This window comes from Thermobia domestica, chromosome 1 (genome assembly GCF_964235325.1).
Source record: "Thermobia domestica chromosome 1, izTheDome1.hap1.1, whole genome shotgun sequence".
Lineage (NCBI taxonomy): Eukaryota > Metazoa > Arthropoda > Insecta > Zygentoma > Lepismatidae > Thermobia > Thermobia domestica.
In genome coordinates, this window is record NC_137454.1 from 34,549,213 (window position 1) to 34,568,295 (window position 19,083).

Below are 19,083 nucleotides of genomic sequence, written 5' to 3' on the forward strand. Positions count from 1 at the left end.
ATTTTTAAAGCATAATGTAGTAAAATATTCAAAAATTTTGTTTTATCCCAAATTTTCCGTTTTTCTTCTACGCTCGGAAAGAAAGCCGTAAAAAACTGTTTTTTCACCCTAAATTTCCAGTTCTTTTCCAGCCCTTCATAACTCTAATCCTGTCATGTTATGTTTCTGGGCATGTATTTGCTGTCATGTTGGTTGTCCAACCTATAATAAGTTTTTAACTGTTATTTTTTAAAATGAATATTATATCTACATAGAAAATAATAAAATAGTTATATTTGATTTCTTTAGATTTCTGAAACAATTTTTAATAAATTGTTTCTGTATTTACATACTCACATAACATTTAGTAACTTATCTACTTAAACCGAATAGAAATATAATATTTCAAATGCTGAAATCAAATATAGATATTCTATCTTTCTTTTTATAAATTGCCTCATATGATAGCGTAGTCTTTAAGTCTGAGCGAATAATATACTCTCGATCCAATGCGGTTCTGAAATTTGTAACATATCGAAAATAGTTCCAGATTTATTGTTCGTATTTCATTATATTTCAGTATATATTGGTTTACATATCTAATTATTGTTGCAACAATTTTAAATTAAAATTGTGATATATGTAATTATTTGTCTATGGAAACGACAGGTTTTGGTTTGACAACTTTGTACAGATTCGAAGCTTGGGTTACATAATAACTATTACTAATGCCATCTAATGGACATTTTCTGGTAAGAATTTCGAACTCTTCAGAATAATTTTCGGAAATATATAGGAAGAAAGTTCTTTGTACCGTGTTATTCTCTACATTATACTGTTGAACAAGGAATTACAAAGACGTTCATATGCTATGCAAAATAAATATGAATATGTAATCAAATGGTATTCTTACGTTTCAACAAGAAAGTCATCTATAAGGAGTTCCAAATGTGCAACGTACAGAAGCAAATGATGTGTAAATCAATGTAATTATTATTGAAAAGCGTGATTAGTTTTGACATTAAGTAGTATTTGTAAGCCGGCTTCAACTATTCATTAACCAATAGAATTATACTAATCGCCAAATATAGCAAAATTTACTTAAGTGTTAGTCTATATGCATACTTTATGGTTTAGTAACCATTTATAAAACTAAATTAGTTAAGAAAACGCGTTTAATAACGCCGTCCCGGCTTATTAGGACGTTAAACGCAAACATTCTAATCAATTATTTGCGCTTTGTATTTAATATCCAGTATATAGTTATTTTAATGTAAATTGTTGGTGTTAAAATGTAATAATTATGTTAATTTTATTTGTTATATCAAAATATTCATACTCAATAATTTCCTTTGCTTTTACAACCAAATTTGATAATTGGTTTAGACGTTCTTATTTGATTTGTTAACAGCAACCTTGCTTTGCAGATTTATATATATAATCCATTAATTTAAAAATAATTTTTTAAAGTTAATGAAATATTAAATATTATTTTACAATTCCCTATTCAAATAGTGATGTTTGTTTTCATAGTGCCTCGTTTAGCTTAACTTTAGTAAAACACTATCCTACTATCCTATAAACATAACTATGGAGATTTTCAAAGAGTATTCCACTCCCTATATAATGTATGGCCTGGATTGAATCCCTTATATTGTATTACGTATTACGTATACGTACAATGTTACGTATTATAGGTTTACTCAGAGGTAAAAGTGGGTCAGAAATGGTGGGAAAACGGTAGGTAGCGGCATGCCATCGTTCGGTCCCCAACCCATCTATGTCCATTGTAATATTTTTAGGAACTGGAAGGACGACGTACATATTTTTTGGAGGTGAAGGAACGGCCTTCTCCCGCGTTCTCCCTCACTTTTTCCCCTGCGTTTACTCAGATTTTTGTCAGATGAGTACCTAGGGCAACGTTGATAAATAAAATGGGCCAAAACATGGCTCTGAGTGTATCAGATTCAGTATGTGTAGAAGTTAAGGAAGTGTGTGATCTTTTACCTTAGCATGACCCGAAAGCCTATTATGCCTGTCCCGTATGGAAACTATCCTTCTTGGTTTCTAAATGTCAAATGAAAATTATTAAATGATCAATTAAGAATGAAATTCGTTCAGAATTGGGAAAGCTTCCAAATTACTTTTGATGAGAAAAGGGAATAATTGTGAAAAGTGTTACATCTTGGAACATCTCCTGGACAAGAGAGTACAAACACTAGAAGGGCATGGATGGATGTAAATTATATAATTTGGTCATTGTTTAATTTTAGTTTAAGTGTTCTAGTATAACATTGAACCTATGATCCGAGGAACTATAGCAAGGATCAGCAAGAAATATAATTTAGAGGCGTAATTGTATTCAAAAATAAATGAGAGAAATTCCATTTGCAGTCTTTTGCCATTTTTTCAAAGTTATGTTCCGGAGATCTTTTTCAAATGATTTGTAAATATAATATATTTATTAATTTCTTTTTAGACAAACTTGAACCTGTCAATTCTGCACTGAATCCAGCGAAAGGATTATATTGTCCATGTCCATCGAGTTGTATTCAGCAAAGTATTTTCTACAAGTATACTTCAATGTAAGTAAACATAAAGACGTTCGATGATTTTCATATTTTAAGGTTTATCAGAATTGAGTTGAATTAAGACGTTACAAGGACATCCAATTTAACATTTATATTTTCACTGGTTTTATAAGTAGAGTGTCTTTAATCAGCATCTTAGCAGTAACCTGTCTCTGATTCTTTTAATGATTGATAAGATAATCCTATCCTTTAATAGCCAACAAGTGCAAGATCAGTTACCATGCATGTGTTTATCACAGCGATCAATGATAGTCGTCTATGGCTCCTACCTTCAGGTCCGGGAACTGAGGTGTCCTGGTTATAATAGTGTAATGAAATCACAAATTAAGAATTTTAAAAAAAATCATTTTTTCATAAAAATTATAATGGCAATTTGGTAGGTGAAATGGAACGAAGTTTTCTGTAACATCTTAACTGCTGGATACGTGCATAACATTATTTTCAAAAATCACAAGGACAGTATTTGTAATCAAGAAATTGTTGGAAGCAGAAGCGAAATAGTCAAGAATTACCTGTTGTCAAATAACACTGCTTGTCAGTAGTAATTAACAATTCGGATAAAATTACGAAAAAGACGAAAGCAAACCTCAAGGTAAATTAAAGTTTAAAAATACTTATTTTTACATCATTAGATAACAACAATATTTTGTCAGAAAATGTAACTAGGACCTTCCTAAGATTTTGCAAATTTTTATATTGTCTTTTGGCGAAGTAAAAAGGAAAAATAATTAAGGCAAACAAGGACAATAGTCCATATAAAATGACCAAGTCTGCAACTAAAAATTCATTCTGCATTCTGCATTCTGGTTCCTGCATCCAGTATCGCAATGGAACGGTCTATACGAAATTACAAATACCGCAAGAGAGACCATTGTCTGGTCAAAACCAAGCGAAATACGCAATAAGGTAAAGTATGACTGCAGAGAACTTTAACTGTCTATTTTGCATTCAACATTATGTTAGGAGGTCTCTAAAACTGACAGGCAAAAAAGTCTGAATGTTTAAGTACTCAGCCTATTTATGTCATAATTGGCTTAGCATTGAATAAATTTATAGTTATATGTTATGGAGTTAAGGTAACATACTATGTCTGGTTATGAACTCAAAACTCTTGAATATTTACAGTTAACTAATTTATATTGTTACACAAAAATCTACTATTCTACCATTGTGTCAGTTATTTCATTAATAAAATATTGTCATTTTATGACAATAAAAAATTGCAACCATTCGTTTAATTGCACTCTTAATTTAATTTAAAAATTCACTATTTCTTTTGTAATTGATATAACAAAATTTATGATGTAACAATTTATTTTGATTTTTATTTCTTTAATATTTTATTTTCTTGACTTATGGTACAATAGGTCCGTCGGATATTCACACTTTCCAGAAACATATGTCAGTATAAATGTATTTATAGACAATATCAATGTTGCACCGTTAAAAAATGTCCATGACATATGGAAACAACTGAAATATGTATGGGCCGTACTAGATGTACTTCATGTACTATGAAAATCATATAAAAAGATTTTTGCAGAATTATTGTAAATAAATAAATGGGCAATGTTTCTAAGTTTATAGCAGAATATCCTTTTCAATTTTCTTTTCAATTTTAGGGCTGGATACGCTAAAGTTGGAGAGTATGGAGAAATAAGAGGTTTTTACCTTCTTGGTAAAACCAGAAGAAGACTTAAAGTCGTACGTGGGATAATTGATATAATTGGTACGATCATTTCTGATTATGTAATACATAATTTATTTTAAATCAATTATATGTTTTGAGAAATTTAGTTTTGTATAAAAATTTATATTTCGAAAATTAGTCTGTGTCAAACGCACAGTACGAAGGTTGTGATTTACATTTAAATTCTTCCTCACCTTCACTTCAAATTACCAAAGACGAAAAGACAACAGAAATTATTTTTATATTGTTTGAATTATATCAATACATGTTGAAATAGAAAGTTTTATGTTTATCTTCCGTAACCACTAATTTATTTTGTTAGCTTAGTATGATAGCACGAAACTCCTATGACAGCGATCCGGGTTATGGCATTTTTTCTTTATTCGAAGGTATTGTTTATATAATTGGTATTTTAATTCTGTTATTCTTTTTATTATTTTTATTATTATTATTATTATTATTAAGATAAGTTATACTTTGTTTATTGAAATATAAACCATCTCTTCAAAAATATTTCATGTAAACAAATTGCTTTACCTCAAGCCTCGTTCACTCTTGTAAAGTTATGTTATGTAGAGCCAACTCTATTTCCCCTATACGAACTCTAATACTTTGATTCTAATAACAGTACGAGTCTGCATTTTACAAAGAGAAAACATACTTCGTAAGTGAACTTCGGAGAAATGGTTCGCAAGGTAGTAGTGCATATTTAAAGTGTTAATATTACAAACTGGGAGAGTGCAATAGCCAGAAATAGCGTAATTAAAGTGACTTTAAATTTTCGACTCGCCGTATATGTGATACGACGGGTTAAGCTATCAAGTGACAGCGTGGAAGAGTGAGTTTTTTACACCTCACATGCAAAGGGTTTCTGGTTCGATTCCCGTTTCAGTGTTTTTTTGTTTCCTTCTTTAACAAATAAAGTAGCCATGTGTAACTACAAGTCAAATATTAATTCACCGTATGTTTGTAATGCATAAGACATTAGAAATATTCAAATCAGTTGCAAAACCTTTCAATGTTCCATGTTAGCTAGAAACAAAATTTATCCTATTCCGTAAATATCGATACAACTAGTTATATTATGGTTACCGCAGTTCTGAATCTTCGTGTTTATATCTGTGGATACAGTGCGAATTACAAGGGGAGATTGTGTATCCCCATTAGTAATACTGGATTATGCTATAACCTTGTGTCATTTCAAGTTTGGCGATCACTGCTCTACACTATAGATCTTGAAGTCACAGGTTGTGACGAAACTGTTCTATTTATTATATTACTATTATTATTATTATTATTATTATTATAACGACAAAAAAGGAGAAATTATCAAATAGTCGAAGCTATTGATAGGAACAGAAAAGAAATATGCAAGATGATTCATAGGTTTACGCATAAACGCAATAATATTATTACGTTTATGAATTTACATATAAATTATCATTTTATAACAACCAGAAATCTAGTATAAATATTTGTTAGCTGATAACAGTAATGAATTTTGTTTTGACCTTCTAGATAGAAAGATGAGGTGATATCTTACTGTTGAGGTGACATCTTACTCAGGTGACTTACTTCTTGTGACTAGAGTTGTAAGTTCGATCACTTTTTGCAATTTGTGCAAGTTAGGAATAATGGAATAAACAATATTTATTCTTCACCAGTCACACTTTAATGAAAAAACAACATTTATTCTTGACCAGTCACACTTTTGACCCATAATAACAGTAAGGATAAGCCTTATATATTAATCAACTGTTGGCTAAAAAAAATATCCTTTTTATTGGAAAAACCCTTTAATATTGCACTATCCATTTCTACAAGATGAGCTTGCCAAAGGTCATCTATACCTTTTATAACAACACTTAGCCTAGGATAGTTTATCTTGCTGGATTGTGAATTTCTTCTATATCTTCTTTAATCCCTTTATCTTCTAGTCAATCTTTTTTCTAATGAATATCGTTTTAGTAATGCTACATACAATACATATTTCCTTCTTAATGTATATATATATCGCATTCTTTGTTCGCTCTATTCTAATGGAGTCATTCTTTGTATCGGTTGATTTCTTACACTGAACACAATAGTTCATCATCATTGCTGTTTATTATATAGAAAATTATGAAAGTTCTCTTTATATATATATATATATATATATATATATATATAGAGAGAGAGAGAGAGAGAGAGATAACAAATAATAATTGTTCTTCTTCCAATGCTGAATTTGTATTTGCTTGAAACATAATTATATCGGTCTTTTTAATGTTTAAGGGAAAAGTTTCAACTAGAATGTTCTCTAAAAATATGTGTACAACGTGTTTATCGAGATTCAACTCCATATGCATTATTTTACCATTATAGAGAAACTTGTAAACAGTAGATATATTAAATATCCTGAATTGAATCTTTAATACCTTTACTTCGCATTCGACATAACAAATTTATAGTTTTATTCTTAATAATGAACATATTTTCTTCTTTGTTTGATGTTCGAAAATTCTTCTTTTGTAACAAATCTAATTGTATTATCCTTTTTAACAATGTTCTCTAATAGTGATGACATTTCCGCTTTGTATTTATTGAATTTTGATACAGGAATTCTTAAGCTGTATCTAAGGACTACATTAATATGAGTCTTTTTCGTACCTTCATGAGGGATGACGTCCCTCAGGGAGCATACTATCTACAGAAAAGGAAGGAATAAAAGATTGGGTAAGGAAATAAGTAGCCTAGGACCTATATATTAGGTATCATCCCGGCATTTGTCTGATGTGAATGAGGAAAATCCAGGAAAATCTCATTTAGGATTTTTTTACACTTTTTCCACCCCGTGCCCACACCGGGAATCGAACCCGCGACCGCTCACACCGAAGGCGAGAGCGTTAGCGACTATGCTACGTGAGGCAACTGAAGCCAAACAAATGTCAAAACTTTTCTAGGGGGACGTTTATATCATTCGTAGAATTCATACCAATTTGTACAACTGCAATCGACTTCCCTTTTTCACCACTAGTGTTCTATGCTGTGTGTAAATTAATTTAAATTTAACCGTATATATGTGTGAGAAGAAACAAAAAGGAAGGATGGAAGAATAGTGCATCAAGAGGGGAAAGTATGCTATTTCAAATATTCATATTTAATCACAGATATTCAGTTTTATTATTATATTATTTATTTATTTTTGCGCTAAGTGAAATGTTTGGTTTGTTAATATATACTTGTTGGACTGCACGTGAGAAGATGCAATAAATAGAACGAAACGGATAAGATATTTATTTCCTTTAATGTGGTTAGCAATATTCGTGATCTGTTGGCTGTGAGTAAATTATTTGATTGGTCTAATATTTTATCGAGACATATTCATGATTTTATTTCCTTTTGGTAGTAATGCATACTGCTAACCATAATAAGTTTCGAGACCACTCATGCGTAGTAAGATAAGTTTATTTCATGTATATTAAGGTAGCGCAACAAAAGTCGAAACTTGATATGGCGTGGTCAAAACCTGATCATTGCAAAATAACGAAATCATCAGGGAGACTTGAAGCTCAATATTGGCTATAAGATCTGCAATTCTGAGCGGAACTCCAACTTTCATATTGAGTATTGGCTACAATATATTATTGTACAAATGTCAAAGTTGTGCTCTTTATTATTATGATGTGCAATAAAGATAACTTGATTAAAATTTACAGCTTACAGAAACAAGCCACTTTTAATAAAATATTGTAAGTTTCGACATGGTATCATCTGGCACATTATAAAAGTATTCAGTAAAGATATTGTATGTATTAACGAGAAATATTTAGTAATAAATTATTTTTCGCTATCTATTATAGAAATGATATCCATAAATTTCTCTATCCTAAGATAATTCTGAAGATGGATCATTAACTTCTAAGGAAAATTCTTTTCTAAATTCGATACAATATTCGGATGCAAGAAGGGAATTATCCGATATAAAAGAAACTTTCATAATACATTAAGCCGATAAAATGCGATAAAATAATTAGCGACACCGTTTCTCTACTTTCATACCACGAAGGTATTCACGGAAAAAGCTAAGTTTATTTACTGAAAATTTTACTTTTTAAAAAACACTATACCAAATTGTTGAAATATCCCTTGTAAGCATATACCATAACGATACAAGCAATTTGTATGTCCTTTTTTTGCTCAAAAATAATGTTGACATTTGGATATTTCTGAGCACTATTTGGCAACTTGTTGACCTGAGTGAAGCCACAGGAATACGAATATCGTATGAATGACTTGTAAAAAATTGAAAAATGTATCTAGCATCTTAATGACTACGCTATCCTACTAACAGAGAGAAGATGCATCTTCTGAGCATGACTATTGGGAATCGTTACCGGCACCATCAAAACATGTATGAGAATTAATTTTTACAAAGTAACTTGTGTACTCACTTACTGTATGGCTCGAAATTCTTTGACATTTCCAGCAGCTTTTCAATTCTTCTATTGATGCGACTCATTTTGACTGGAAACCAAGTGTCTGTAACAACAACATTGTGCAAAGCTTCAGATGACGTATTTACTCCTTCAACGAATTCTCCTTCAGGGTGGAATATTACGGTAATCGTATCCGTGTTATGCGATATTAAGGTGATAAAGTATGATAATTATATGTTTCGATTTTTACATTGTTTTGATATCGAATGCCTTTGGTATTATGTCACTGACTTCCATTGTTGATTGTTTCTAGAAGGAATGCGGTGATTCAGAGGTAGAATGTTCACCTCTTGTACATGGGGTCTCTGGTTTGATCCCAGCTCGTGCCAAGTGGGTTTTGTGGTTATCAAATACCGTGGGCGTGGATATTCCTGCTTCCTCCCACATTGTTTATTCCACTATTTCATTCATTTCTCATCACTCTCTACTCGTTTATCCTACATGGCATAATGGTGAAACATAAAACTAAGATTTTCTTTTGTAGATTGTATCTAATAGAAAATAACGGAATTTGATAAACCACAGATGACGCATGGAAATCTCTTGTGGCACAACTCGCATTCATTGTAACTTCTGATTTATGTCCAAACAATGATTTACTTTTCGTGGCATATAACATAGACAATTCTAGATACATATAATTATTTCTGCCTTCTATAATATCATATGTAATATATTTTGCACACTGTCTCAAATTGACTTATTCATCAGTCAGCAGGAGATTAATAATGAGAATCTTGAAACATCAATTATTTTTATCAGCTTTTCTCTCATTTGTATGTTCGGCCGTACTCCGCAGACACCGTCGCACTTGAATAAAGCAATGAGTGTAACCATTTCATCATATATATCACACTTACGTCACAAGGTATGCGCTTATAGAACTTGGCTTGTTAGCTGTTGTTCTTCTAGTTGAACAAATGTAACAATCGGTGAAGAACTAGATTTCATCCAATGTTAATTGGTATCCTCTAATTTCTACATTATTTCTCTTATATATATATATATATATATATATATATATATATATATATATATATATATATATATATATATATACTTTTTGCTACTGTTGTAAGTTCTTACACCTTACTATTATTATATCACACTTCAAGAAATATAGAAAACAAAACATACATATATATATATGTGTTTCGTTTTCTATATTTCTTGAAGTGTGATATAATAATAGTAAGGTGTAAGAACTTACAATAGTAGCAAAATTTGTCTGCGAGGTAAATAAAATAACAGGTAGAATCAGTTCTAGTTTAGATTTTGATCCGTGACGTCTTGTGGGGGTACTTCTGCCCATCTTGAAACAGTATACCAACTAACGTAATTACGTATGGAGTATTCCATTTGTTCTCTTGAGAAATTCCTCGCGATACCCAAGAATGTTACAAAAAAGGATATGCTCATATGTACTTAGGTATCCCATTAGGTAACTTAGTAACCGCCATATATGTTGGTTGAAAACATTGCGATCCTCATATTTAGACATGTAATGTGTTTGTCGTTTTTTTTTATTTAAGCTGTTGATTCAGATTGATATTATACAATGGTTACATGCTGCAAGTATGAGTGTACAAATGGGAGTGAGAAGAAATTGCCCGAAATAACCTTTCACAGGTAAGAAAATCACCATCATAGGATACGTATGGTTGTGTCGTATGGCTTCACAATTTTGTGGTATAAGCAGATCCTCTAGTTCATAACATTCGTGGCGATACCTCCACGTAGTGCTCTCAACGGGTCGGGTCGGGTCGGGTTGAAGACCGACCCGACCCGACCCGTGACCCGAATTGATTGACCCGACCCGATGACCCGACCCGACCCGACTGACCCGAACCGTGATCCGACCTGATTGACCCGACCCGATCTGACCCGACTGACCCGACCCGATAACCCGACCCGAGTGACCCGACCCGATAACCCGACCCGAGTAGTAGTAAGGGCCTGACCTGAGGACACTTTTTGGCCCCTGGGTCCCAGCCTCAGGACCCATGGTCCGTGGCCGTGGTCAATGACCTAGGGGTACATAGGACCACCCCATCTAAATTTTGGCAGGAGTACCATGGCCCACCCCCTAAATTTTGGCAGGGGTACATAGGACCACCCCCCTTAAATTTTGGAAATTGCCAAATCTAAAAATTTGGTATGGTAGCCTAGGACCATAGTATGTACCTGTATTAGTATTGGGTGTCTATGTCGTTCCCTTTTATGGGTAAAAAATTACCAAAAATTCAAATTTCGGGGGTTTTTGACCTAATTTATCCCCTTTGATGAGGTGTTATTACCTTATATAGTTATATGGGCGTATACAGGGGTCCATTACCTTTCATAAGACATGGGCATATTAATGCACCCTTGAAAAATTTGGGAGGAGTACCTTGGCCCACCCCTTAAATTTTGGAAATTGCCCAATTTCAACATTGGGTATTATAGTATAGGACCCTAATATGTATTAGGTTAAATATGGGTGGTCCACCTCATTCCCTTTTAGGGGTACAAAATTGCCAAAAATATAAACGTAAGCAATACGTTATACCATGTGTTTGGTTTTTGGCCTAATTTATGTGCTTGGATGGGGTCCTATTACCTTATATAGTTATATGATCATGTATAGGGGTCTATTACCTATCATAAGACATAGATACATTTGTGCACCCCGGGAGGGGTACCTTGGCCCACCCCTTAAATTTTGGAAATTGACCAATTTAAACATTTGTTATTATAGTACAAGACCCTAATATGTATTATGATAAATTTGGGTGGTCCACCTCGTTCCCTTCTAGGGGTACAAAATTGCCAAAAATATAAACGTAAGCAATACGTTATACCACGTGTTTGGTTTTTGGTCGATTTTATTCCCTTTGATGAGGTGTTATTACCTTATATGTTTACATGAGCGTATACAGGTGTCTATTACCTTTCATAAGACATGAGTATATTGATGCACCCCTTTAAATTTTTGGGAGGGGTACCTTGGCCCAACCCTTTAATTTTTGAAATTGCTTAATTTCAACATGTGGTGTCATAGTACTGGATCCTAATATGTATCATGATAAATTTGGGTGGTCCACCTCGTTCCCTTTTAGGGGTACAAAATTGCCAAAATATAAACGTAAGCAATACGTTATACCACGTGTTTGATTTTGACCTAATTTATCTCCTTGATCAGGTCCTATTACATCATATAGTTATATGGTCATGTATAGGGGTCCATTCCCTATCATAAGACATAGGTACATTTGTGCACCCCGGGAGGGGTACAATGGCCCACCCCTTTAATTTGGAAATTGCTCAATTAAACATTTGGTATTACAGTATAGGACCCTAATATGGATCACTATAAATTTGGGTGGTCTACCTCGTTCCCTTTTAGGGGTACAAAATTGACAAAATATAAACGTAAGCATTACGTTGTACCACGTGTTTGGTTTTTGACCTAATTTATTCCTTTGGATGAGGTCCTATTACCTTATATGGTTATATGGTAATGTATAGGTGTTCATTCCCTATCATAAGACATAGGAACATTGATGCACCCCGGGAGGGGATTCGGTATCATAGTACATGCCTCAACATGTATCATGATAAATTTGGGTGGTCCACATCGTTCTCTTTTAGGGGTACAAAATTGCTAAAATATAAACATAAGCAATATGTTGTACCATGTGTTTGGTTTTTGGCCCAAATTCTCCCCTTTGATGAGGTTTTATTACCTTATATGGTTATATGGTCATGTATATAGGTTCATTTCCTATCATAAGATATGGGTACATTGATGCATCCTTTAAAAATTTGGGAGGGGTATCTTGGCTCATCCACTCGGGTTTAGAAATTGTTTAATATAAGCATTTGGTATCATAGTACAGGTCTTCAATATGTACCACTATAAATTGGGATGGTCCACATCGTTCCCTTTTCATAGGTAAATAACTACCAAAAATCAAATTTCGGAGGTTATTGACCCCTATTTAGCACGTTATATGGGTATGTACAGAGGTTTATTACATTTATATGTTTATGTTCCCTTTTAAATTTGGGAATTATCAAATAACAAAATTCGGTAAACGTTTTCTAGGACCCATTGTAGATGTTGATGTTCCTCTTATGGCCAAATATTCAAAATTTAAATGTTATTGACCGGCTTTATTATTGAATAAGTACAGGATGTATTACTTTTTCATAAGACACAGGTGTATTTGTGTACCAATCTTAAATTTTGGAAGGGGTACATTTCTTATTGTCGTATCAATAATTGGTAATTGTTCTTAAAATTGGATAGTTTCTTATTCATTGGGTAAATCATTGTCAAATATGAGTATGATCACGTGATCGGTTATTGACCTATGATGGGATTAGGAGTCCAGGACATTGGTACATTGAAACTTTGTAGGATAATTTGAGAATTGTCAAATGAAATTACGTCATTGGTTTTGATTATTCCCGCCAAATATAAACGTAAGCAAGACGTTGTACCATGCGATTGTCCTTGATGAGGTAGTGTACAGGGATTCATTTCCTTTGTTGTGGTACTTCTTAAGTTTGAGTACACACACTTCTAGAAAACAGTTGGTTCTACTCAGGTAAACAATTGACGGACATTATTGACCTTATTGAACATATAATGATATGATTAACTCTAAGACTTAGGTAGAAGTATTCTTTAAATTTGGGAATGGTGATAAACAGAATTTTAACATAAGGCGCGAAATTTGAAACAATACATTGAACTTTAGTCACAGCTCATATCTAAGATCATTGATGGTGATTGATTTGACCTTGAGCTTTAGAAATCTGATAGCTAACCTTATTGAATCTTATGACTCATAGACGAAAGGCAATACATGCTACAACAGTTTGAAATTTAATCATAAGGTGATGTAATCTGACACTAGCAAAGTTATTGTTAATGCAATTTGATTGGATGATCACTATCTTTCCTGCAATCTGATTGGTTGATCACTATCTTTCGTGCAATCTGATTGGTTGATGATTTTCAAATCTTTGCTGCATTCAGTTTTAAGTTTTGTTTTACATTTAAAAATCTTGGTTTCGTTCAACATTTTGCACTCACTGATAAATATGATCAAAACCGTTTATTTGTTAATCGAATAGTTAAAAACCGGATAAAGTTTGACGGTTAACCGTGAAACGTAAAATTTTTAGTTTGAATTTTTTTTGCTTGAAACTTTTTGTTTGAAAATTATTGCTTTCAAATTTTTGTTTGAATTTTTTGTTTCAAAATTTTGTTTGAATTTTTTTGACACCTTTTGTTTCAAAATTTTTTTGTTTAAAAATTTTTCGTTTGAACTTTTTTCGTTTCAAAATTTTGTTTAAAATTTTTGTTTGAAATTTTTCGTTTCCAAATTTTTTGTTTGAAATTTTTTGTTTCAAAATTTTGTTTGAAATTTTTTTTCGTTTCAAAATTTTGTTTCAAAGATTTTTGTTTGAAATTTTTGTTTCAAAGTTTGGTTTGACATTTTTAAAGTTTGTGCACTCATTAGTAAAGAACCGGAACTGTTTAGAACTAAACCTCTGGCAACATTGTGGTGCAATAGTACACGTCAGAACATGGGGTTGTACTTGAAATGAAAAAAACACAATTCATTGAAATGGATCATTTTATTACACTCCACATACATCCATACCAGATAGTGGTTCTGGATATTGTCGATACAATGTATTTTGAACTTCTTGCACTAGTTTGTCTTTAGCATATAATTTTAATTCCAATTGAAGTCTTTTAAGGTCTAATGCAATAGCAATTGGATGGAAACTCAATGTCCATTTGATCACAAATAAACTGTTTATCAATACAGGTATGCACCCACGAACGATGTTGACAACCATCACAATATCTAGATACATGTTGTACAATATGCATAACACATTTTTCAAAATAGTACTTTTTCAGGAATATACTTGTTTTGTTGCACACTTCCACTGCATGTTTCACACACTGAAATACGCCGATGAATTTGTTCCATTCCGTTTGCGTTAGATACACCATGTTGCGAGGGACATGAAATGTACTCTTTTTACGTAACAGCACCATCTTCTCTTCGAGGACTGTACGCAGCACCACTTCGTGATTTGAGCCTAATGATTTGACTATGGTCACATTTAGCTCATCATGAAAATAATCGTTCATTTGGTCGATTCGTGAACATAATATTTGCCATTCTTCATAGGTCAGTTGTACACCAAATTGTTCTGCTTTGCCCAATCGAATCACTGTTTCAAATGTTCTAGCACTGATACCAATCATCACATGTTTTGTTTGAAATATATTTATTGGATAATAGCTTGCGAAGATGAATTCTTTATCGTTAGAAGTACACATCTTTCCTCCTGAAAAGCACTTGCTCAAATGATTTCGTGGGATGACACTGTATTTGCTGGTTTATAGTTATTGCTGACGTCATTGGTAAGGAATGTGCTGACGTTTGAATTCATGATTTCATCACAGTTGCTGACGTCATGCCGACCAACGAAATTCATACAACTATGTCTGACGTCAAAGGAATGTGCTGACGTTTGAATTCATGATTTCATCACAATTTCTGACGAATCTGGCTGTGTACTAAGTTGAATTGATAACTTCGACCCAAGAATCCTTTGTAACATAAAGATACAGATCCAGTATTTAAGAAACGCAGCAGTTCTTCTTGTTTTGATGCTTCCATGGGTAAATATCTTGCTGGTAAAATTATATTCTTATCATTTTCAAGCTTCACTACGATTCTTAATCCAAACTTTGTAGGGATCATTTGGCTAGCTAAGATTCTATAAGGTACATTCTGTTGTAAATCAGTAATCTTGGTAAATGATTTCATCACATCACGTGTGTTTAGAAACTGCAGACAAGTAGCCATGATGATGTTATCATGAATACTACCTCGAACGATACTTATATATGATGAAAAACTGATGACGTTGCATTATCATGTTCTGACGTGTACTATTGCACCACAATGTTGCCAGAGGTTTTAGTTCTAAACAGTTCCGGTTTTTTACTAATGAGTGCACAAACTTTAAAAATGTCAAACCAAACTTTGAAACAAAATTTTCAAACAAAAATCTTTGAAACAAAATTTTGAAACGAAAAAAAAATTCAAACAAAATTTTGAAACAATAAATTTCAAACAAAAAAATTTGGAAACGAAAAATTTCAAACAAAATTTTGAAACGAAAATATTTCAAACGAAAAATTTTTAAACAAAAAAATTTTGAAACAAAAGGTGTCAAAAAAATTCAAACAAAATTTTGAAACAAAAAATTCAAACAAAAATTTGAAAGCAAGAATTCTCAAACAAAAAGTTTCAAGCAAAAAAATTTCAAAATAAAAATTTTACGTTACACGGTTAACCGTCAAACTTTATCCGGGTTTTAACTATTCGATTAACAAATAAACGGTTTTGATCATATTTATCAGTGAGTGCAAAATGTTGAACGAAACCAAGATTTTTAAATGTAAAACAAAACTTAAAACTGAATACAGCAAAGATTTGAAAATCATCAACCAATCAGATTGCACGAAAGATAGTGATCAACCAATCAGATTGCAGGAAAGATAGTGATCATCCAATCAAATTACATTAACAATAACTTTGCTAGTGTCAGATTACATCACCTTATGATTAAATTTCAAACTGTTGTAGCATGTATTGCCTTTCGTCTATGAGTCATAAGATTCAATAAGGTTAGCTATCAGATTTCTAAAGCTCAAGGTCAAATCAATCACCACCAATGATCTTAGACTATGAGCTGTGACTAAAGTTCAATGTATTGTTTCAAATTTCGCGCCTTATGTTAAAATTCTGTTAATCACCATTCCCAAATTTAAAGAATACTTCTCTTGATATACCTAAGTCTTAGAGTTAATCATATCATTATATGTTCAATAAGGTCAATAATGTCCGTCAATTGTTTACCTGAGTAGAACCAACTGTTTTCTAGAAGTGTGTGTACTCAAACTTAAGAAGTACCACAACAAAGGAAATGAATCCCTGTACACTACCTCATCAAGGACAATCGCGTGGTACAACGTCTTGCTTACGTTTATATTTGGCGGGAATAATCAAAACCAATGACGTAATTTCATTTGACAATTCTCAAATTATCCTACAAAGTTTCAATGTACCAATGTCCTGGACTCCTAATCCCATCATAGGTCAATAACCGATCACGTGATCATACTCATATTTGACAATGATTTACCCAATGAATAAGAAACTATCCAATTTTAAGAACAATTACCAATTATTGATACGACAATAAGAAATGTACCCCTTCCAAAATTTAAGATTGGTACACAAATACACCTGTGTCTTATGAAAAAGTAATACATCCTGTACTTATTCAATAATAAAGCCGGTCAATAACATTTAAATTTTGAATATTTGGCCATAAGAGGAACATCAACATCTACAATGGGTCCTAGAAAACGTTTACCGAATTTTGTTATTTGATAATTCCCAAATTTAAAAGGGAACATAAACATATAAATGTAATAAACCTCTGTACATACCCATATAACGTGCTAAATAGGGGTCAATAACCTCCGAAATTTGATTTTTGGTAGTTATTTACCTATGAAAAGGGAACGATGTGGACCATCCCAATTTATAGTGGTACATATTGAAGACCTGTACTATGATACCAAATGCTTATATTAAACAATTTCTAAACCCGAGTGGATGAGCCAAGATACCCCTCCCAAATTTTTAAAGGATGCATCAATGTACCCATATCTTATGATAGGAAATGAACCTATATACATGACCATATAACCATATAAGGTAATAAAACCTCATCAAAGGGGAGAATTTGGGCCAAAAACCAAACACATGGTACAACATATTGCTTATGTTTATATTTTAGCAATTTTGTACCCCTAAAAGAGAACGATGTGGACCACCCAAATTTATCATGATACATGTTGAGGCATGTACTATGATACCGAATCCCCTCCCGGGGTGCATCAATGTTCCTATGTCTTATGATAGGGAATGAACACCTACACATTACCATATAACCATATAAGGTAATAGGACCTCATCCAAAGGAATAAATTAGGTCAAAAACCAAACACGTGGTACAACGTAATGCTTACGTTTATATTTTGTGAATTTTGTATCCCTAAAACGGAACGAGGTGGACCACCCAAATTTATAGTGATCCATATGGGTTACATGCGTAGGATCGAAACTGCGTAGCGTCGAAACTGCGTACGATCGAAACTGCGTACGACCGAAACTGCGTACGATCGAAACTGCGTACGATCGAAACTACGTACGATCGAAACTAAAACCGGCGTAGGATCGAAAACAGATAAGGTCATATGATCAAGCAATAAAAAAACAATTATTTTATAATCACAGAATATTAAGTAATAGTAATTTTTTGAAGTTATATAGGGAAAAACCGGAGTAGGATCAAAACTGTATACGACCGAAACTGCGTAGCGTCGAAACTGCGTAGGATCGAAACTGCGTACGGTCGAAACTGCGTAGCGTCGAAACTGCGTAGGATCGAAACTGCGTACGATCGAAACTGCGTACGGTCGAAACTGCGTAGCGTCGAAACTGCGTAGGATCGAAACTGCGTACGATCGAAACTGCATAGAAACGAAACTGACAAATAAAATAGTGACAAATATAATTAAATAATCATACAGGGGTGTACCCAGGAAGTTTTTCTTGGGGGACTATGACTTATTCAGGAGGACCAAAAAAGCTAAGTCTTGTCTCAGCAGGGAGAAAGGAGAAGCCTCTCCCCAAAAGCCACTACTTCTGATCAAGTTGGCGAATTCCTTGTTCAGAAGATTGCCGTTAAGTTCAATTGACTTAGCTTAACATTTTCTTAGTTACCTAGTTGCTGTGAATTGTCACTTCTTTTATAGAATTTGCAGGTGGCACAATCGAAGGTTCATGTAATTAGTTCAAGTTTTTGCTAGTTTGGGCTTCGTCCCAAATTTACTAACTTCCAGGGTTGTTTTGTTTAAAACAAAATATTTAAAACAAATGATTAAAACTTTTTTTAAACAATTGATTTTGTTTAAAACAAATTTTGTTTATGTTTTAAACATTTTGTTTTAAACACGCGTATTTTGAAGACTTGTCTTAAACATATGTTTATTTGCATTTTATTTTATGTTCGTAAAAAAAAAATCTTCCAGAGCAAGAGAACTGTCCAAAAGTGCTCCCCAATCAGAAGACTATTTTCTTCCCATGTGAATGGTTTGATTTCTCGTGGCTACAGCAGGTCAATGTGGTGATCTACAATTTATTTTGTCTCTTTTTCTCCTTATTTTTAACGTATATTGTATTGTTTA

At 32.8% G+C, this 19,083-nt stretch overlaps 1 protein-coding gene across 1 annotated transcript in view; it reads left to right on the forward strand.

The window, feature by feature from the left end:
* LOC145678834 (uncharacterized) overlaps window positions 1–19,083 on the forward strand; it is a 49,184-nt gene that overhangs the window by 1,765 nt on the left and 28,336 nt on the right. Inside the window, exons 2-3 of the mRNA XM_081749426.1 lie at window positions 2,459–2,564; window positions 4,193–4,299. Coding sequence (XP_081605552.1) covers window positions 2,459–2,564; window positions 4,193–4,299 — 213 coding nt within the window. The remainder of the gene's footprint in view (window positions 1–2,458; window positions 2,565–4,192; window positions 4,300–19,083) is intronic.